An 18,779-nucleotide genomic window follows, 5' to 3' on the forward strand; every position below is an offset into this window, starting at 1 on the left:
GCGTTCCTGTTACAATTTTTATCCTACCACCTTTCACTTTGCTTGGGATAAAAGGAGCCTTCAGAACTGAAATTTCTTCAATTATTCATTCAAATCAATTCACTCAAATCATTCTCGTTATGAAAGATTTGATCACAAAACGTGTGTGGCTTTTTCTTAAATGAACACGTTTGACATTGCTAGAGTGTCAGCTTTTAATTATATTGCGCTGTCATTTTAAAGCAAATTAATAAATGAGACAATATTAATTTGCTTTGAAAAGACCTGAGTAATAAAATGGATGGATGAATGATGATCACAATTAAGAATAAAGTCTCATTTGTAATATATACTCCTTGTAGCATGTAACGGTACCCAAAAGGAGGAGTTTCTTTGCATCGAGGTTTATGCAAAGAGCTCACGTAATTTTATCGTTACTTTTTGGTAAGTGAGTGAGTGTTCCGTCCGCACGACTGGTCTTTGAATGCACCCCGCTTCAATGGCAGAACGCGGATGAATTTAAAGACATCAAATGAGAATAATCCTTTATAAAAATTAAAATTGACTGACGCAAACGTGAATTCTTCATGTTTTTATTGAAAACAACATAGTGCTGACGCCGTACGACGCCGTACGGCATCGGTTTTTCGCTTTCCAAACAAGGCGTGCGCGCTCCCGCGGCAGGGGGAACAAAATCTCACGGGGGAACCAAATCGAGCACAACACCGGTTCTGGAGAAAGAGCGCGTACGGGAGCCATCACGCGCAGCGCGCCTTCAACTAGGCTGGACCTTCTTGTAATGCAAGCACAACTCATTGGTCTGGATAGCATCACCGCACCCACACCTCCGTCATCAGGGACGGGTGGCTGCGTCTTATGATTGGTTGCCACTCGCATCCGTTATTGTGCACCAAGCCTCCGAGCCCTGCCTGAGCACGAGGAGAGAGGACTTGTTATCGTTTTTGTTATAGACATTCTCAGTCATGGACAGCACTAAAATGACTGCAAACAACAATGATTTTACTGCCTTTCTTTCTAACTAAAATGAACCCGTACAGTTGCTCCTGGTGCTCCTCATTTTGCAGGGACACTTTCGAATAGAATGAAAGTAAAACAGCAAGACACTATAACTAAATGCATAGTTTTTACATAATTTAGTTGGTTCAACTTAGCAAACGTGTCGAGTACAAAAAATAATGTTTGCACTGAAGAAATATTTATAAATAATAATAAAGTCTTGTGGCATTATGCAATAATAGCTGATTCATAATAACTCAGAAAGATGCATGCAATTTGTGACCTTAATTTATTTACGTTTTGTGAGCATGTTATGTTTTGTGTGTTGAACCACTGCTCAGTCCCTATACTGCACAAACAGAAGTTTGCAAGTGTCCCTTAATTCCAGAAGAGGGCAATATCGAGTTGGAAAAAAAACAAAACTCGACGAGTCTAAATAGCAGTCAGGCCTGGTTTGTACTTGGACAGAGGACCACTGTACTTACCAAGCCTCGAAGAGGCCACATCGAATGCTTGCTCCAAGACAAAAGGCAACAGTCCATATAAACCCCAAACCAAAACTTAATTCAAAACACCAACCCAGAGTGGGGAAAAGCCGGAAAGAAGACATTTTTTATGTTGAGGCATGCTGGAGGATCCAAACGCAGGGAAGCAAGGTACAGTAACTGAGTAATTTAATTTGAAGGGAACACAAAGGGAGGGTGTGGGTTCGATTCCACCTCCGGCCCTCCCTGTGTGGAGTTTGCATGTTCTCCGGGCACTCCGGTTTCCTCCCACATCCCAAAACATGCTTGGAAAGCCGATTGAGCACTCCAGATTGCCCCTAGGCGTGAGTGCGAGTGCGGATGGTTGTTCGTCTCCGTGTGCCCTGCAAATGGCTGGCAACCGGTCCAAGGTGTCCCCCGCCTACTGTCCGATGACTGCTGGGATAGACACCAGCACCCCCACCACTCCTGTGGGGACAAGCAGTAGAGAAAATGGATGGATGAAAACAAAAAGGCAAAACATGATACATGGATGATAAAACATAACTGGAACTGATGAGATGTCATGAGTAAACTAGCAGCCACTGCTAACAAAATTACTGTCAAAGTTGCATCCATCCATCTACTTTCTGGACTGCTTTTCCACATGAGGATCGCGGGCGTCAAAGTTATTATTATTATTAAACTATTATTATTATTATTATTATTATTATTATTATTATTATTATTATTATTATTATTATTATTATTATTATTATTTGTTGTTGTTGTGTCCATCGTCACACAAGCGTGAATTTCTTCATGAATATTAGGGACTAGATACTTTGATGCGCTATCATCTTTCCTACGGCGGTGTATGAATCCATCTAACCCGTGCTTTGGCTGCCGTTGCAAGTAGTTCCGGTGAATTGGCGGCGGAGGGAAGTCAAGAGAGCGGTCTCCTCGAGTCCTCACCAGACGCCTGGAGTCAAACGCGGACATCGTGCCGAGTCGTCCGTCATGACAGTCGGATGACCACAGTAGCGTCAAGTGACACGCCTGCCGAGTATCGAGCCTGCAGCCCCGGCGGTGACAGAGATCAAACACCAACTGGGAGCTTTTGTCGTCGAGTCACGTCGGGAAGTGCAGTACTGCCATAGTCTGGAGCTTCCGAACCGGCGTGCAAAAATTAAAACCCGGTTCCTGTTCACTTATCACGGTGAGTATTCTGCGTTGCTAATTTGTAATGTATGCATTATCATTTCCAATTTCAGCGTATCAAGAATACGGCGAGGTTTTAGCAAATGCCATGTCACAAAATTCATACATGCATGCATGCATGCAATTATTGTATCACTCTTTTTAAGCAATTATATGCACTGGTAAAGTAAACTTCTGTACGCTTGCTGTAGTAACCTTGCAGCATCCCTACTGCGTGACTGACTGAGGCCCTTGCAGGTCTGCTTATTAAAACATTTGTCTATGTGTCAAATTGAAGTGAGCAGTAGACAGTTACAACTGTCTTGTGCATGTGAGCACAGCCTGCACAGTGATGTGTGCTTAGAGGCGACTGGTTCTTTTCACCATGACATCAAGCAGGTTTGCTAGACGTGACCTTTGCAGATGTGTATGAGAAAAAGTTACAGCAGAAAGATGAATGTGCTGAACCACTTACACTGATTCCACACTGTGCTTATGATTATATTAAAGTATGCAAATTTGGGTGTACGAAATACTTTTTCCATACCACTGTTGTGAAAATGATAGGGAATTAGATACTAATAAAAATCCCAAATTTCAAGAAATGGCAGCAGGTGGTTGCTATTGATTTTTTTCCTTCTCAGTCTTTTTAAGTGTCAGGATGCAAAGTGTGGTCACCAATGCAACCTCTGGGCCAAGACTATCAGAGGTGCTTTGTACATTTTGGCAAATGTAGAAAAATGAACGCCTTGACAGTAATGCAGGTTTTCTCATAGAATAAGACTTACGAGTTCTTGTTTTGCTTATGTAGTGTACATGGTAATTGCAGTTGAAAATTAATGTAATAACATGGCAATAACAGGGTAGTACTTACAGAATGGCAATGTAATAACTAACGACTGTGCGAGTACATGTGTAATTCAAACTCAAGACTCACTATGACTATTTGTGCAGTTGTGTGGTAAATGGCCACTGGGTACTGTAATCATTCATTCATTCATTCATTCATTCATTCATTCATTCATTCATTCATTCATTCATTCATTCATTCATTCATTCATTCATTCATCCATCTTCCGAACTGCTTATCCTCACTGGGTTCTGAAAGATCAAAAATCTAAATGCTCTGAATTGGCTGCCAATATGGGGAACTGCTTTGAAATTGGATGTCAGTGAATGAGTTCATAAAGAAAATTATAAACATTTTGGAGGTTTGGGGGGGGGTTCAATTACTCGCATTGTTTTTGCTATTGGTGGCAGAGTTTGATCCCTATACCCTTTAAAATTTAATTTCAAATAGGGCTGCTCATTTAATTGAATTTTAATCATGATTACGATTTTGGCTCCAGATGATCTCAAAATTCCTAAAATTGAGGAAAATAGATTATTAGTTTTTTCCGTTCTGAGATGTCCATGCGCAACTCAACCGCTACGATCTGCCAGATCCGGGTCATATTTAACAGGTGTTTTTTTTTTTTTTTTTTAAAACTATGTTCAGTAAATACAGTTCCAAACGTGTTCAATAAATACTGTCCAGTTTCAAAAACATAATTGTGCAAATAATCATGATTTCAATATTTAACAAAATAATTGTGATTATGATTTTATCTATAGTTGAGCAGCCCTAATTTAAAAAGTAATTTAATCACTTGAATGCACTATTCAATGATGAAATAGCATATTGGGGTGACCCGTTTATATTGCTGTTACGTTAACCCCCACCCAGGTGCTGTAAATGTTGACGTAATGTTCTAAAAAGCGTTCTTGACTTCACTGTAGACAATGACAAACATTGTTAAAAGTCAATCCCATCAATCTTGTTGCAGCATGCAGATCAAGCTAATGCATCATGCTTTCATGTCTGTGGAAAAAAACAGTGACGTGTGTGTGTGTGTGTATATTTTTGTATGTGGCGGTTTTAAAAACGTGCCACGCTCTAGGTTTGGATGCGTCTCTAATTCCTATCAAGATGAGAGTTGTCTGAACAGATCTCTCTCATCATTATTTGCTGTGAGATTTACTTGGGCTCGTAAATGGTCTTGATTGAGGGTAATTTGGCTTTTTAATTGCTGAACAGCTGCCACATTCTCTGCTGATTGCCATTGTAGACCTTCTCGGTAGATCACTTTTTAGACCCCCTAAATGCTTCATTAAAACATGATGCAAAATCGCGTCAAACGTGAAGAGAAAGGACCCTCATAATGTTTTACTGATTTGTGTTTTATCATCGGAAAGGTCGTCGTAATTATCGTCAATGTCAGTAAATGCACTGTGGTAATGACTTTTTGGAAGTTGAATTAAGGGCTATTTGTGAATGCGTTACACGCGTCTCATTTTCTTGGCTGAAAACGAACTCGGAATGAAACTCTCTCAATCTGTCAAGCCTGTCAAGATATTTCTTTGTCTCCTTACTTATTCATTACGACTCACAAATTCAGCTTAGGTGACTTTGCTTTTAAGGAAACGGAAACATGTTTGAATTAAAACAAACTGTCCATAAATGTCTTTTGTAGAGAAGCAAGCATATTTTTTATCTATTTATTGACATGTCTGATCTTTGCTTTCAATTGACAGATGATTGCCGATGTATGTGCTGTGCACGAGAGTTCAAACTCTAATCTTCAGACATGGCTTCATGTAGACATTGTAACACAGTGGAGTACATATTTTTTCGGTTTTTCTACAGCATCTTGAAGCTTCTGCTTGGTGTGTATCATCTCCTAATTAAAAGCCCAAAATAGACATGTGTTTGATGTGGGTAGCTTGCCTTCACCACTGGGCTGACCCATATATCGTACCGCGTGTATACTGTCCGCTGTATGTTCTCTTTCAAAGACCTTTTCATACTGATGCCATTTTCCTGTGTACCATGTACGTATATCTTATTAGTAAGAAATCTGTCAACTGGATCTTTTTAGCATACACCGACACTTTCAGTTGTGTTGCGTGATTCTGGTTTCTTCGCTGTCCTTGAACACAACACCTCCTTAAACCAGCTGTGGGGAAAAGTGCATTGTAGCTCTGCAGTTTCAATGTAGAGTAAGGAGAAATAAATTCAATACAAATATTTGACAAATTGTTTCCTCTTTAGCTTAGATTTGATACACCTCTGTTACTCACAGTTCAAATCTTCAAAACTCAATGACAAACAAGCAAATACAACAGAATCTCTTAAATTGATGCCCAATAAGTTAAGAGTTCAGATTTATTATTGAAAAGAAAAACAGACGTCTCTGTCCTGGCAGCTCAGCACAATACTGTACCGTATCGTGAAAGCGACATTAATTTGATATGAAAGAAAAAGAGCGGAGTGGACTGCAGTCAGTTCTATCGATGTGGAGCGGCTCACCTGTCAGGCAATAATCTCCACGAGTAAGTCGTCTCTGCCAGAGTTTTCCAACTTGTAAGGGAGCCAAGGCACGTATTTTTCCACAAAATTTCACAGCTCAACACCGTCAACAGAATAACAGGCCTGCTGTCCTTTCTGCCATCTACTGGAAGTTCATTTAATTGTTTTGCTTCTGATTATATGTCGCTGTCAAAGATAGATGAAAAAAGATGCATTATGTGTCGTAAATAAATAAAAATCTTTGGCCCAATTATGTAAAATTGGATCATTTCCTCCAGCCCACCTGATGCATTTAAATGTGTTGTTCATATATCACACACATACACACGCATAGTTTCAAAGCATGTCTAGTAGATCGACTCGTTCGTACAATCAAAATCTGTACAACATGATTGTGTGCTCGTCACTCGTAAGGTGTTTTGTTCATGCCATCCTTAAGCCGGACCTCGAAGAAAGGTCCTTTACCATCTGATGCCACATTAGAGCATTACAACTCCATGAACATTTATTTAGTGTCTGTAATGTCTTATTGCCAGGAAAATGGACAACATTTGAATTCCAAAACAACAAAACCTCTTGTCTCATCAAGAATACTTTTTGATTCTGCTTGGAAAGCATTGCCAGTGATTTTTTTATTTTATTTATTTATTTTTTAAGATTAGTATTTCAAAGATGAGAGACATGATGATGACTTTTTTAGACTGAACTCAACAGCTAAACAAGGCAGGGCAGTGCAAATCTTTCATCATCTGTCTGATGTAAAGTCTCTACAGTATCTTCAACAAGTTGCGAGATTTGCACTCTGCTGGATAAGTTTTAATAAGTTGCAGTTGTTGGACATTTTGCATGTAAAACAAAATAATTATAAACAACCACAAGAAAGCTGTTGTACTTCTAAAACATGTAAATGACTCTCCATTATAAAGCGCAACAAAAGCCAAGCTTTGCCTTCGAGCCAGGGGCCTCGAGGTTTTGGATGCTTGTTTCCATTATTAATGTTATTCACAAGCCAAACTTTTTAGGTTGTTGCAGATGAGGGCTTTAATCTATTTTTGCTGTAAATTAATGAATTTTTAAAGAGGACTAGTCCTTGTTGAATAGGGCGGAATGAGGGGATGTAGTTAGAGCTGTAGTGACGCAGTGCAATAGCCCCCTTTACTGCGCTGCACCATTTCACAAACATCTCTCTCCTGGGACCTTCCGTTGGGGGAGTTTACTGAAATGCTGCATTCCTATGTTTTATTTATGACAAAATATGCCTTGTTAACTTTTTTTCGTTTTTATCAAAAACTCGAATCACGATCGCTTCCCTCACACCCCCGACCGAGTTTGCCGTGGTAAATCTTCTGGGTCGGTAGCACTTCTCTGCAGATGTTTTCAGGTGTTATGCTCAGCTTTGGTGAGCTTTTAATGACTTAAATGATTTATTCCAGGGCTTTGGAGGTTCACTTTTCTAGTCTCTCAATCAGCTTTTCTTCCAGCAATGATCCGGAGAAAAATGGCGACAATTGTTTGGTGCCCAACTCCGCTAAGTGCAAAAGTGGCTTTGTTTTCCACCCCTTGTTTGTGTGTTACTTAGTAGGTTCTGCAAACGGCTGACACTGCAGTAACCCGTTACATTTTTAACAAAATGTTTTGCGCTTAACATCTATTTTGACTTTGCATAGCTTATTAGAGTTGCTGTATGTTTTCATAAGGTTTACATTGTACTGTATATCATTTTATCAGGACTGTTTATGATCTCACTACAAGGTTGTTCTTTCCTGGCCAGTCCTAAACTTGGCTGAGTGTTTCATCATTTGCCCCAGAAGAATATTACAGTATACATACACCAAACCTTTTCAGTACCTTCATAGAATTATATACTACGAATATTAATTAAGCTACCATACTTTATGGCATCATGTACGAAGTCACTCAACACCTCCGTCGAGGTTGAAAATGAAAAGGCAAGTTTCCTGTGTGTTGATATACAGACCACACCTCGGCAGAGGTCTGTATGCGACTGAGTGCTCTTGGAGTTCCATTTGAGATGGAATTGGCTTGCCTCGGCTGACAACTTGCAAGCTTCTGAAATGCCCTATAAAAGAGCTGCCAGACTTTTAAATGTGGATAAACGCTCTGCTCCCACTACTTATTTCTTTCCCCTTTGGAGTATTGATATGTCTGACCATTTTCTTTAAGGACTATAACTGAAACATGACATCAATGGTCTTCTTTGAGAATACGCTGACAGGAGCGACTGATAATTACTCCACCTACTTCACTGAGAGATGAGTGAGCCGCCACCATAAGGGCAGCTTGATTCGCTTTCATGTTCAAGCAGTCAACCTATTCAGGCTTATGTGTTTTGGCATCGAAACAGAAAGTAATTAAAATGTTCAGTACTGCTGTTTGGATGGCTTCTTTTGGCACATTAGCCCAACCCCTGGCAAAGTGCTCCCTTCCCGGCAACCTCTTTTGCTCCAGACGCTCTGGGTGGGTATTTTGTCATTACTTCATTTTCCTCTGAAAATATTTTGATGCCCCCCTCTCCGCCCCAACACCCCCCCCCCCCTCTCACCCCCCGTCACTCCATTCAAAGTACTCCCTATTAAAATGCAGAACTGTAAAAAGCTCTCAGTCTAAAAGCCAGCTAGCAGCAGGGGACTGTTAGCTGTTGCTGATGCATGCGGCTGAGTGCATACATCACAACTACAAAGTCTAATACATTCAATCGCTCACACACCCTCGACTCTTTAGAAAGAGACAATATTTAGAGTTGGGAAAGCTCCTGCCACAGGATGGCAGGAAATCTATTTTGATTAATAAGTGTACAATTATTAGCCTTTTCCTGAGAAGCGATGCCCGGGTGCTTGCTCCTGTCTGGTCATTCATGCTTAATTATTTGCACGAATTAACAGCTAATGACTCACAACTGACAAGTTGCAAAAACTAACTTCTGAATAAAAAAGTATGAAATGCCATGCGACTTTTGTTTAATTTTCAAGTTTTTTTTTTAATTAATTAAGAATAAGAAATGGGATGTTTTAAACTTGCCAAGTTGATCTCCAAATTCAAACCCTGTAGAACATGCATGCGTTCTACTTGCTAAACAGGAGACTGAACATAAACCCCCAAAACACGCAACAGAAAAAGCTGAAGTAAGTCCAGAACAGCATTATAAAAGAGGAATAGATATACGTATAAAGTTAACGCTTTAATTGATCTATATCATGATTTACCGACCTTTTGGAAACCGGAATCAAAATCAGCTTTATTAGCCAAGTTTGTGCATGCCAAACAAGGAATTTGATTCCGATTGATCTCAGCCTCTGTACAACATTTAAGTGACTAACAACATTCAGGTGACTAACAACATTTAAGTGGCAATAACAGGATATTATTGCCCAGTGACAGCTACGACTGCAAAGGGCTACCAGTTTATTACACACATCTGAGACGAATTTGTTTGACTTATTTGGGTGTAAAACATCTCATCATTTCTGTACCCTTGAGGTTGTCTGAACTATGCATTACTACAATATGGTACCAATATGGTTTTGAAATATGCCATTTCCAAGTTTACGTGTCTGATTTAAAAGACAATAGCACAAACAGACGTGAGATGCTGAACGCTAGTACAGTAGTAAGTGGCTCTATTATTATTATTATTATTTTTTTTTTTTTAAAGATAGCAATAGCCAAAAAAAAAAAAAAAAAAAAATCAGATCATTTCACTGGTGAACTATATTTTCAACAGGCCAGTACCCTTCCTGGTGCTCGTGGGGATCATGTTGTTGTCAGTTATTGCTGGTGTCCCCAAAATGAGACCTAAAACGTCTGGTCTCCTTTTGGAGGTACAAGGATTCCATCTGACAGCAGCCATATCCTAACACACCATAGGAGTGGCATGGCTCCAGTGTTGCGCAGCCGTCTCCTAACCTGAGAATGTGGGTTCGTCCCTCAAGAACATTGAGTTACCTCGTATATGAATAGCGATTTTTTAAATGAAAATTTTTACATTTTCTCCAAAACTCTAAACTCCAAACTTTATGCATCTCAAATGCTGCCATTTGTGTGTGGACTCTCATTTAACAGGAGTTTGAAACTGAATAGTTATTATGAACATAGGCTATCCACAGTTGTTCAAAGGTAAACGCACTTGGGCAATCAGATTATCACAGTAGATTATTTTTACTTTGCCTTTTGAAAGGAATTAATCTTTTAAATTAATGGTTGTAAGTTATAGTAATGGTGGGAAATGTTTTGAAATGATTTATTTGGGTTTCATGTTTTGTAATGTCACAAAAACCCACGGTGTCTTTATATCAGTTTTATATCTATTTGTGTCTTTGTTTGGAGAGGTTGAGAAGGTTATGCAGAAGTAGTTAATTTATGCTAATGATATGCTGTGGTGTATGAGCAAGATGCTACGCAAGATTGTTTTTCTGCTCCCCAAAATACAAAGTGTTTGTATCCTCAGACAGAGTAGCCTACAGTGCAGTTAGGGAGCTTTTGCAGAGGTACACTGTACATGATGTCTGTACACTGATAATTCTTCTCCCCTGAGCTTCTGAGGCTGGTATGACACACAGCATGAATTAGAGAGGCACTATTTGAGGTCAGCCCAGTCACCGTGGGACCAGTTGACTGGGTTGACTTGGTAATTGGTTGCACCTCGCTCATCCAGCAGGGCCCATCTCCCTCGAAGCCAAGTCATGCCCCTCCTCCCCCTTTCCTCCGCTCTCTCCTATTACTCATCAACTCGACGACTCGTCAGCCGAGCTGTATGAAGCTACTTCGGGCCGCGTTCCAGACAGTCCCCGCTCCCAACAAACTTCCTGTAAACCATTGCAGCACAGCGGGTTTGCAGCTTGTGGCTGACTGAATTACAGCTTTATTCTCCTTTTAATGAGGAGAAAATAAGTACTTGTTGTTCTGTCACTACCTCCCCACGCTCCCACCTACAGGACATACCATCACCGCTGCTAGCAATTTTACCTCTCCTCCAGCCATAGAGCTTCATCAATTAAGATGACTTCCTGGGACGATAGCTCTCGCTAGACCTTGAGGGTGTGCTGGGAGCTGTTGCTGTGCAGGTAGCCTCATAACATATTTCGTGTGTTATCTTTCCTTGCCATGGTACCACTGCCTGAATTTATCTCATTGACATGGCTGCCAAATATTTGTGTTTCTAAAAAAATGTTACGGAATTATTTTATCTGTATTTGCAATTAACAAGATTTTTGCTGGAGATCCTCCTGGTACATTGCCTCTCAAGAGGAATTGATTGAGAGAGACACACGGTTTGCATTTCTCTCCCTAGGCATGCTTATCTAAATGATCCAACCTTGATCATATTCACTGAGTATGAATGGAAAACGTGTGGGCCAGTGGGCTTTTTTGTTGTGTGCAAGGACACACGAAGGTTACTGTGTGGGATGCAAAATGAAGGTTCAGATTCAGTGTACATGTTGGTATCCTTCGAAGGCTAACTGCTAATTACAGTGAGTATTCTATCTGCCGGCCTACACATTTTGCAGCAAGATTTTGCTTTATCTGCGCCCATCCGGATTGAAGTGTCAGGTATGTAACTTTCAAAAGCCTGGTGATTGTGAGCTGTCAGTCTTTAAAAGGCCATTTTATACAGTTCTTGTCGATATCCGATTATGAGCGGTTATGAGGCATATCTTCTGATCGGGCTTGCGTCTCATTGTGGGGTTTGCAGGTGGCACTGTAACACAGGGTCACATTTTACTGCCATGCAGTTTTATAAAACAATTATGTTAATGAGATACACGTGACAATGCGTTGAGGCACGTCAAACAAGTGTGGAATGATGGTGGGCTTTACATATGGTATAGGAGACAATCGAGCTTCTCCATTCCTTCAGAGCCTTGGAGCTGTTGCCCTCCTCTCCCATTTGGCAGCCACTTGTGAAAACAATTCCGCAGCTTTTAGTCATTCTGCAGATCCAATTGCCATTTCCACTTGGGAAACAACGAGAATGAGAAGCAATCCAAATTGACGGAACACACAGACAGAAAGAAGAATTAAAATCCGGTTGGATGCCGAGCCCAGTTGAGCGCTTGCACGTTATTAATAACTCATGAAGGCTGGCGGAGCGAGCTCACCGTCTTGTGTGGTTGTCTGTTTGTGCGTTGCAGCAGCACCAGGAATTGCCAGAGTCCTTCGACTTTTCGCTTTAGCATCTTGCCTTACTTTTTTCTCAATGGTATTCATTCAAGTTCTTTATCCACTCATTTAAAATGTTACCATTGGAAACAAAAGTTTGGTTGTCGATTGGTAGGGAAAACATCCCGAGATGTAGAAGGGTTCCTCTTTTGACTTTTGGAGAGCCACGCACCAGAAATCCAATGTAGCCAATCGCAATGCAACCCAGAATCTTAAAAGGCTACGTGCCTTTGAATTACAGGATATGTTCCATTTTACAAATTTATGTTGCGGTTTTATTTTGAACTTTCAATAGGTAATTATAACAGAAATATTTGCTCGGTGGACCTCCACAGGTTTTTGTTGTTGTTGATTCGTTTAGAAAAAAAATCTAACTTAACTCTGATAAAGCAAGATATGATAGATATGGACAAAGCCTAGTCATCAACGGTACAGGAGAAGATGATGTCCTTTGTTGTTTTTTAATACTTCTCCTTGTCTATTGACCCTTGAAAATAAAACTGTTTGACGTGTCATTGATGGAAAAACAAAATAAACAAACAAAAAAACATTTCTTATCGTCGAAGGGATTTGCTCTTAACCAGTCTACAGGACGTTCTGTGCAGACATAAATTAGTTTAAAACATTTGACTGGAGAAAAGCATTTTCCATGTTGGGTTACAACATCTTTGAATGTCTTTGCTGTTACACAGTCTGCCTGCATCTTGGCCATTATTCATTGTTGCCTATGGGAGTTCAAAAGAATGCCATCGTGGTCCCATTAAGTTGCTTCTGAGTACCCACAGTCCACATTGTCCACAAGATCAACTTGTGATGCCCTGTTCTCTTTTTGTGGTACAAGGAATAACATAGCAACTCAATGGCATCATGAAAATCTTGCTTTGGTACATAGCTAGCTTTTTGTTGGAAGTACGATGTTAACTCCTCACTACTGAAAACAATGTACGGATTTTGAGATATCACATTGCCTTCCTCAAAAACCACCGCCACAACTTGTATATTTATTGCTGTTTTCTTTACCAGTTTAGCTGTGTTACCCGAGTTGCATGATACTTGGCAGAAGTAGGGAGCACGGGTCTAGGAACAACTCGTTGCATTTCAGTTCAAACCTAGCAATGTTTTATCACATTAGTTGACATAACAAGATTCCAGACAGATTTCCTCAGTGAATAATGTATGAATATAGACAGATCAGCAGCTCCCAGGTCTTGTTCAGAAGCCTCTATCCATTGCCCTCGCCAAATTGGCATATGTAATATATGCTTTAATAGTAGTCTTAGTGCGACAAATTATTCTTTATATTGGAGACACAGTATAGAATCTGAAACCAGTATACTTTAGATTGGGTGCCAGTCAATTACAGGACAGACAGAGACAGATAACCATTCACAGCTACACTTACTGATTGGAAAGTCACATATGGACCTCACTACCAGTGACATGTGAGAGTTGAAACTGTGTTAGGAGGTTTAACAATGTTGTTGTTGACTTAACTAAAATCCAAACCACATCACTCTTTTTGTGATTCAATGTGAACCAAATGAGACTGAACAATGTTTGTAGTCATTTTCAAGAATGAATTCTGCTTTGTGCAAGTTGCATTTAAAATCAAAACAATATCACCTACTCAAAGTGGATTTTTTTTCAATTTTTGATCAAAGTAGCCTAAAAAAAGCCGGAACAGGTCTTAAATTTGGCTATTGTGATCATGGTCTATATACTAACACTAGTACTGTTTTCTATTCTTATCATGCAGATGTAATCCAAGGTTGCAGCACCCCGGTACCCATTGAGCCCATTAGGAGAGGGTCCATAAACCGCTGTTCATCTTATTCTTCATCCTTTTCCAGCACTATGACCTCTGAACTGGAAAGTAGCCTGACCTCAATGGACTGGCTTCCACAGCTTGGCATGAGAGCAGCCATCCAGAAGACTGACAGAGATGCGGGTGGTCTCCACCACGGTCACTATCATGGACATCACCACCACCACCACCACCATCATCATGGTCTCCATCATGGACATCATGGGCCAGGAAAGAAAATCACTCAGTTAGAACCTGGAACAACTTTAGACCAGGAGGAAAGTAATCAACAAAGAGACGGTAAACCACCATACAGCTACGCAAGCCTCATCACCTTTGCCATCAATGGCTCGCCTCGCAAACGCATGACCCTCAGTGAGATCTATCAGTGGATCTGTGACAACTTCCCCTACTACAGAGAGGCTGGCAGTGGCTGGAAGGTAAGCAGCAGCACATCCTTCCATCTTTGCTCATTTTGATTTGAAAGTGAACTGAAAAAATTTGTGTTTTTTTTTTTTTTAAAGCTACCACGGTTATATTTTGATTCCATGACTTTGTACAGTGTTCATTTGTTCATCTGTGTATCATTTATCAATTATATTTTTATCCACGATCGGTAGAGGATTTACTAGTTACATTTAAGTGAGAATATTCATTTTGTCAAAAGTTTAAAGTTTACAATGGAAAACAATGTCTGATTCAGAACCCTGGAATGGTCACCAATCAAATGCTGGACACACGTGAACAGTCATAGTCACGTTGACTCTGATCGTCAACTTCCAGTTTTTAATTAACTTGGCAAGTTACTGTACACTGTACACTGTACACTGTACACTGTACACTGTACACTGGCCCTTACCCAAACTCAGGTAGGATAGGCTTCAGCTCAGCTGCAAACCTAAGCCATAATGAAGACAAGATGGAGAGAAAATGGATGGATGGATGGATGGATGGATGGATGGATGGATGGATGGATGGATGGATGGATGGATGGATGGATGGATGGATGGATGGATGGATGGATGGATGGATGGATGGATGGAATGTTTTCAGATTATGGGAGGAAACCTGAGTAAAGAGAAAAAAAAAACATTGCGAGCAAGCACAGGTAGAATATAGAAACGCTACACAGGAGAGATCCCATCTGATTCAGTCATATAAATTCAGCATAAGAAATCTTATCACATGACTTTTATGCAACTAAAATGTGATCACTTTTTTTGATAGTGTCCCAATAAAAAAAACACCCTGTCGAGCAGTCAAGTCATCCACTCTGATAAACTCTTGCTCCTGTTGGGTGCCTGGATAGAATAAATAAATGCTGTAGAATTTGGAATGGCTGGACAATTCCAGACAAAACTCTCATCTTCATTTGGTAACTATTAGCGTCATAGCTGTTTACTCAGATTTGGTGGATTTGGCGGACGTTGGCAGTCTCCGAGTGCTCTTGTTGCTCTTTCACTATCACAGAATATTCTTCAGTCCCAATTATACTAGATAGCAGGCTAATTAGGTAGCCAATTAACATCAATTCTGCAACCTGCTTGTCATAAGACAGAGAAACAACCCTCGCACTGAAAACTTTGGAGGTCATTAAGGCTGACACAAAGTTAAGAAGTCGCAGTAGCCTGTGCTGCCATGGTTTCTTATCAGCACAGACATTGTGTAGCAGGACTTCCACTTTTGGAGCAATTAGCTTTTGAGAAGGTGAACTAAAGGAAGATGACACCAATTATTCCATGCTTGAATTTCACATTGTGCATTCTCAAGTTTCTCAGTCTTTGCTTCACGAGTGATAACATTGCTGTTTTTTTATGTGTGTCCTGTGATTGCTGGTGACCAGTTCGAGGTCTACCCCACCCACCCTGCCTAAAGACTGTTGGGATAGGCTCCAGCATGCCCGCGGCCCTCGTGAGGATAAGCGATTCAGAAGATGAATGAATGAATAATCCCGATGAGCATAAAATAGGATTGACATAGATAGAATTAATTTAGAATAACGTTCGATCTGCAATGCATTTCATTTAGTTCTTGATAATAAAACAGCCACAAGAGGGCGCCCCAGTATCGATGACTGGTATCGGCCGCTGTCGCGATGTCCGATACATTAAAATAAGGCTGAAATTGATACTAGTTGCGGTACTCACTTGTTCCTAATACTTAGGAACTTACAGTAGTTTCTATACGTTTTGTGCTTTTCATTTTTTGGGTGTGTTTAAATACGCTTAAAAAGTGTTTTAAGCATGTGGGAGAGATAAAGACCACAACCTTGTTTTATTTATTTATTCTTTTAATGTCGTCTTTGTACATCACGAACTTTCACCAATTGCGGTTGGTCGATAACGTGTCACCCGTAGTAAACAGGTTCAGTGTAGTCTTTCCGTTATGTTGACAAAGTTCCCTAATAGAGCTTTTTCTCCTCTTTATACCACCTGTCTTTTTCCATATGCGTTCTCCAATTGTTGTCTGTCTGTAATCTTCTATCCGCTGCACCCTGTGTGATGATACATGCCTGAAGTGGTGACACGCAAACCAGCTTGACTTGGCGCACCCTCTTACCTCCATTGCAGGACTCACTCAATTTGTTTCCTATTAAGGAAGAGAGGATAGAGCTTATTTAGGCCTTTTAGGGTTTCTGTCAGTGCAGCTTATGACTTCCCCTTTCTTCAATTGTATTTGGGTGCCAGAATGTTTTGGGATCCTATAATTACACTTCACTGATTTGTGTGTGAGGCTTCATTCTAGTAGCATCATTACAGCCGCACACTCGTGGCGGATTTACTTTCACACGCTCTGGCATTCGTCCGTGAGATTGGTGCAAGGTATTTAAAGCAAGGACCATATCCCATAGAGAGCGGGATACTTTCCATTGAGGTCATTGCCATTCAGATAATTCCCATTATGGTTTTATGTTAGCATGTCATTAATACAATCTGCTGCTTAGAGTACATTTAGAGATTTCTGAAGAACTCCTGCCATATTCAGACTGTCCTTGCTGTTGGAGTGTAATCAATTTGTGTTATATCAATTTTTGGGGTGGTTAAAAAAACATTGATCAAATTATTCGGTCAGAAAAGAACTACTACTTTTGAAAAAAATGGGTGTTCAATATATTAGTATTGCAAGTTGTGTGATGAAATTTACGGTAGGCCTGCTTACTGCATAAAAGCGGCACTCGAGTGGTTCCATTTAACTGTGATTTGATGCATTCCCTTTGTAAAAGAAAGGCTAATAATTAGCATTGCATAGCAGGAGTGTAAGGAAGAGGCAAGGCATTGTCAGGCAGCCTTGTTTCATACCAGCTATGACCATCACTCAGAAGATTATGTAAGTTTGGGTCATTCCAGTTCAGGTGATTGCTGTCAGCTGCACACACTCACACAAACACACTTGGTTGGCATGTTGGCCAGACATTTGAACACACACGTAGGAAGACATGTTCTTAATGTACCAACACAAGACGCACACACAGTTTTTTTCCCCCATACCAACACACGCTTCATATGATGTTCACCCACTCCGTCATCCTCACACACGCACACACACGCACACACACACACGCACACACACACACACACACACGCACGCACGCACGCACGCACGCACGCACGCACACGCACACGCACACGCACACGCACACACGCACACGCACTTGATTGTGCACCCACCCAGGTAAGCAGAGTATACGTGTGCAGTCTGCAGATTACACATGGGGAGCTCAGCAGGAAAGAGAAAATTGGGGCGGGAGGAGCGAAAACTGTCAGCGAGTAGAGGAGACTTTTACTACCCTGTACACGCACTACGTCTGCTCTGTATGATAATGCGAGGGTGCAGGGGAAACAGAGTTTAAATGAGGACAACACATTCTGGCCACATACAAATTTATGTAATGGCCACTTGTGTTTGCTGTTATTATCATGACACTATACAAGGTTATAAAATTTGACATGTTGGTGTCAAATTAATGGGAAATGTTCGTTAGGTTGTGTTACCCTATAAAAATGTATTATATGATGACTGTGAGCACAAATAAAGCGGCTTATGGGCGTCACCATATTGCAATTACAGTTGTGATATTGAAATGTTTGATATGTATCTTGACATATGGGGTGTAATAGGATCCGATGATGCAACATTTTTAAAATTTGATGATTCGATTTGGTTCGTCAACTCAAAACCGATTTTCAGATTTAAATTGTTTTATATTACACCCTTACAGCTTATCCTTTTTAATTGAGGCTGAGCTTCAGCCCATCCCAGCTGACAGTGGGCAAGAGACTGTCTAGATTTTAGACAAGTCACCAGTGAATTGCAGATAATGTAACTATCATCAGTAAAATTAGAATATTGTGAGCTCATTAAATAAAATCCAAATAACAAATGTATCAATTATTATTATTTTTAAAAAATATTTTCAGTTAAAAAGGCATTGCATTGAAAATGTTCTCGTTCTAAATTGTACTCTGCACTACCTTCCCATTACCTCAGTGGTCCCGCCGCCACCTTTTTCACACCCATGCATCTCCCCGCGATTTCCCCTTTTTGCACAGTTCAATACGTAGCAGTAAAAGGGACACTGAAGTATAGATACATAGATGGCACACTTGAGCTACAGCATTAACAAATGCCTTGTTTGTAGTCTCTGCTGACTAACCTGCTCTCGACCCCCTGCATCCTCCATCGCCTCAAACTAGCTTGCATGCAACCCGCCCTAATTGCCTGCAAATTAACATGAGCTAATGTGCTGTAATAAAGGGCAGCGCTATCACAATGGCCTTTGGCCTTTGGC

The 18,779-nt window shown here is 40.5% G+C and overlaps 1 protein-coding gene across 2 annotated transcripts in view; it reads left to right on the forward strand.

Moving 5' to 3' along the window:
* Positions 1 to 1,472: 1,472 nt before the first annotated feature.
* The window catches only part of LOC125989159 (forkhead box protein J3), a 45,699-nt gene continuing 28,392 nt past the window's right edge, over positions 1,473 to 18,779 (forward strand). The window contains exons 1-3 of one of the 2 annotated variants that reach the window (XM_049755228.2): positions 1,473 to 1,652; positions 2,380 to 2,679; positions 13,943 to 14,430. In XM_049755228.2, coding sequence (XP_049611185.1) covers positions 14,041 to 14,430 — 390 coding nt within the window. In that variant the 5' untranslated portion in view covers positions 1,473 to 1,652; positions 2,380 to 2,679; positions 13,943 to 14,040. The remainder of the gene's footprint in view (positions 1,653 to 2,379; positions 2,680 to 13,942; positions 14,431 to 18,779) is intronic. The other variant, XM_049755229.2, reaches the window with a different exon arrangement.

The sequence above is a fragment of the Syngnathus scovelli genome, chromosome 2, assembly GCF_024217435.2.
Source record: "Syngnathus scovelli strain Florida chromosome 2, RoL_Ssco_1.2, whole genome shotgun sequence".
NCBI classification, from domain to species: domain Eukaryota; kingdom Metazoa; phylum Chordata; class Actinopteri; order Syngnathiformes; family Syngnathidae; genus Syngnathus; species Syngnathus scovelli.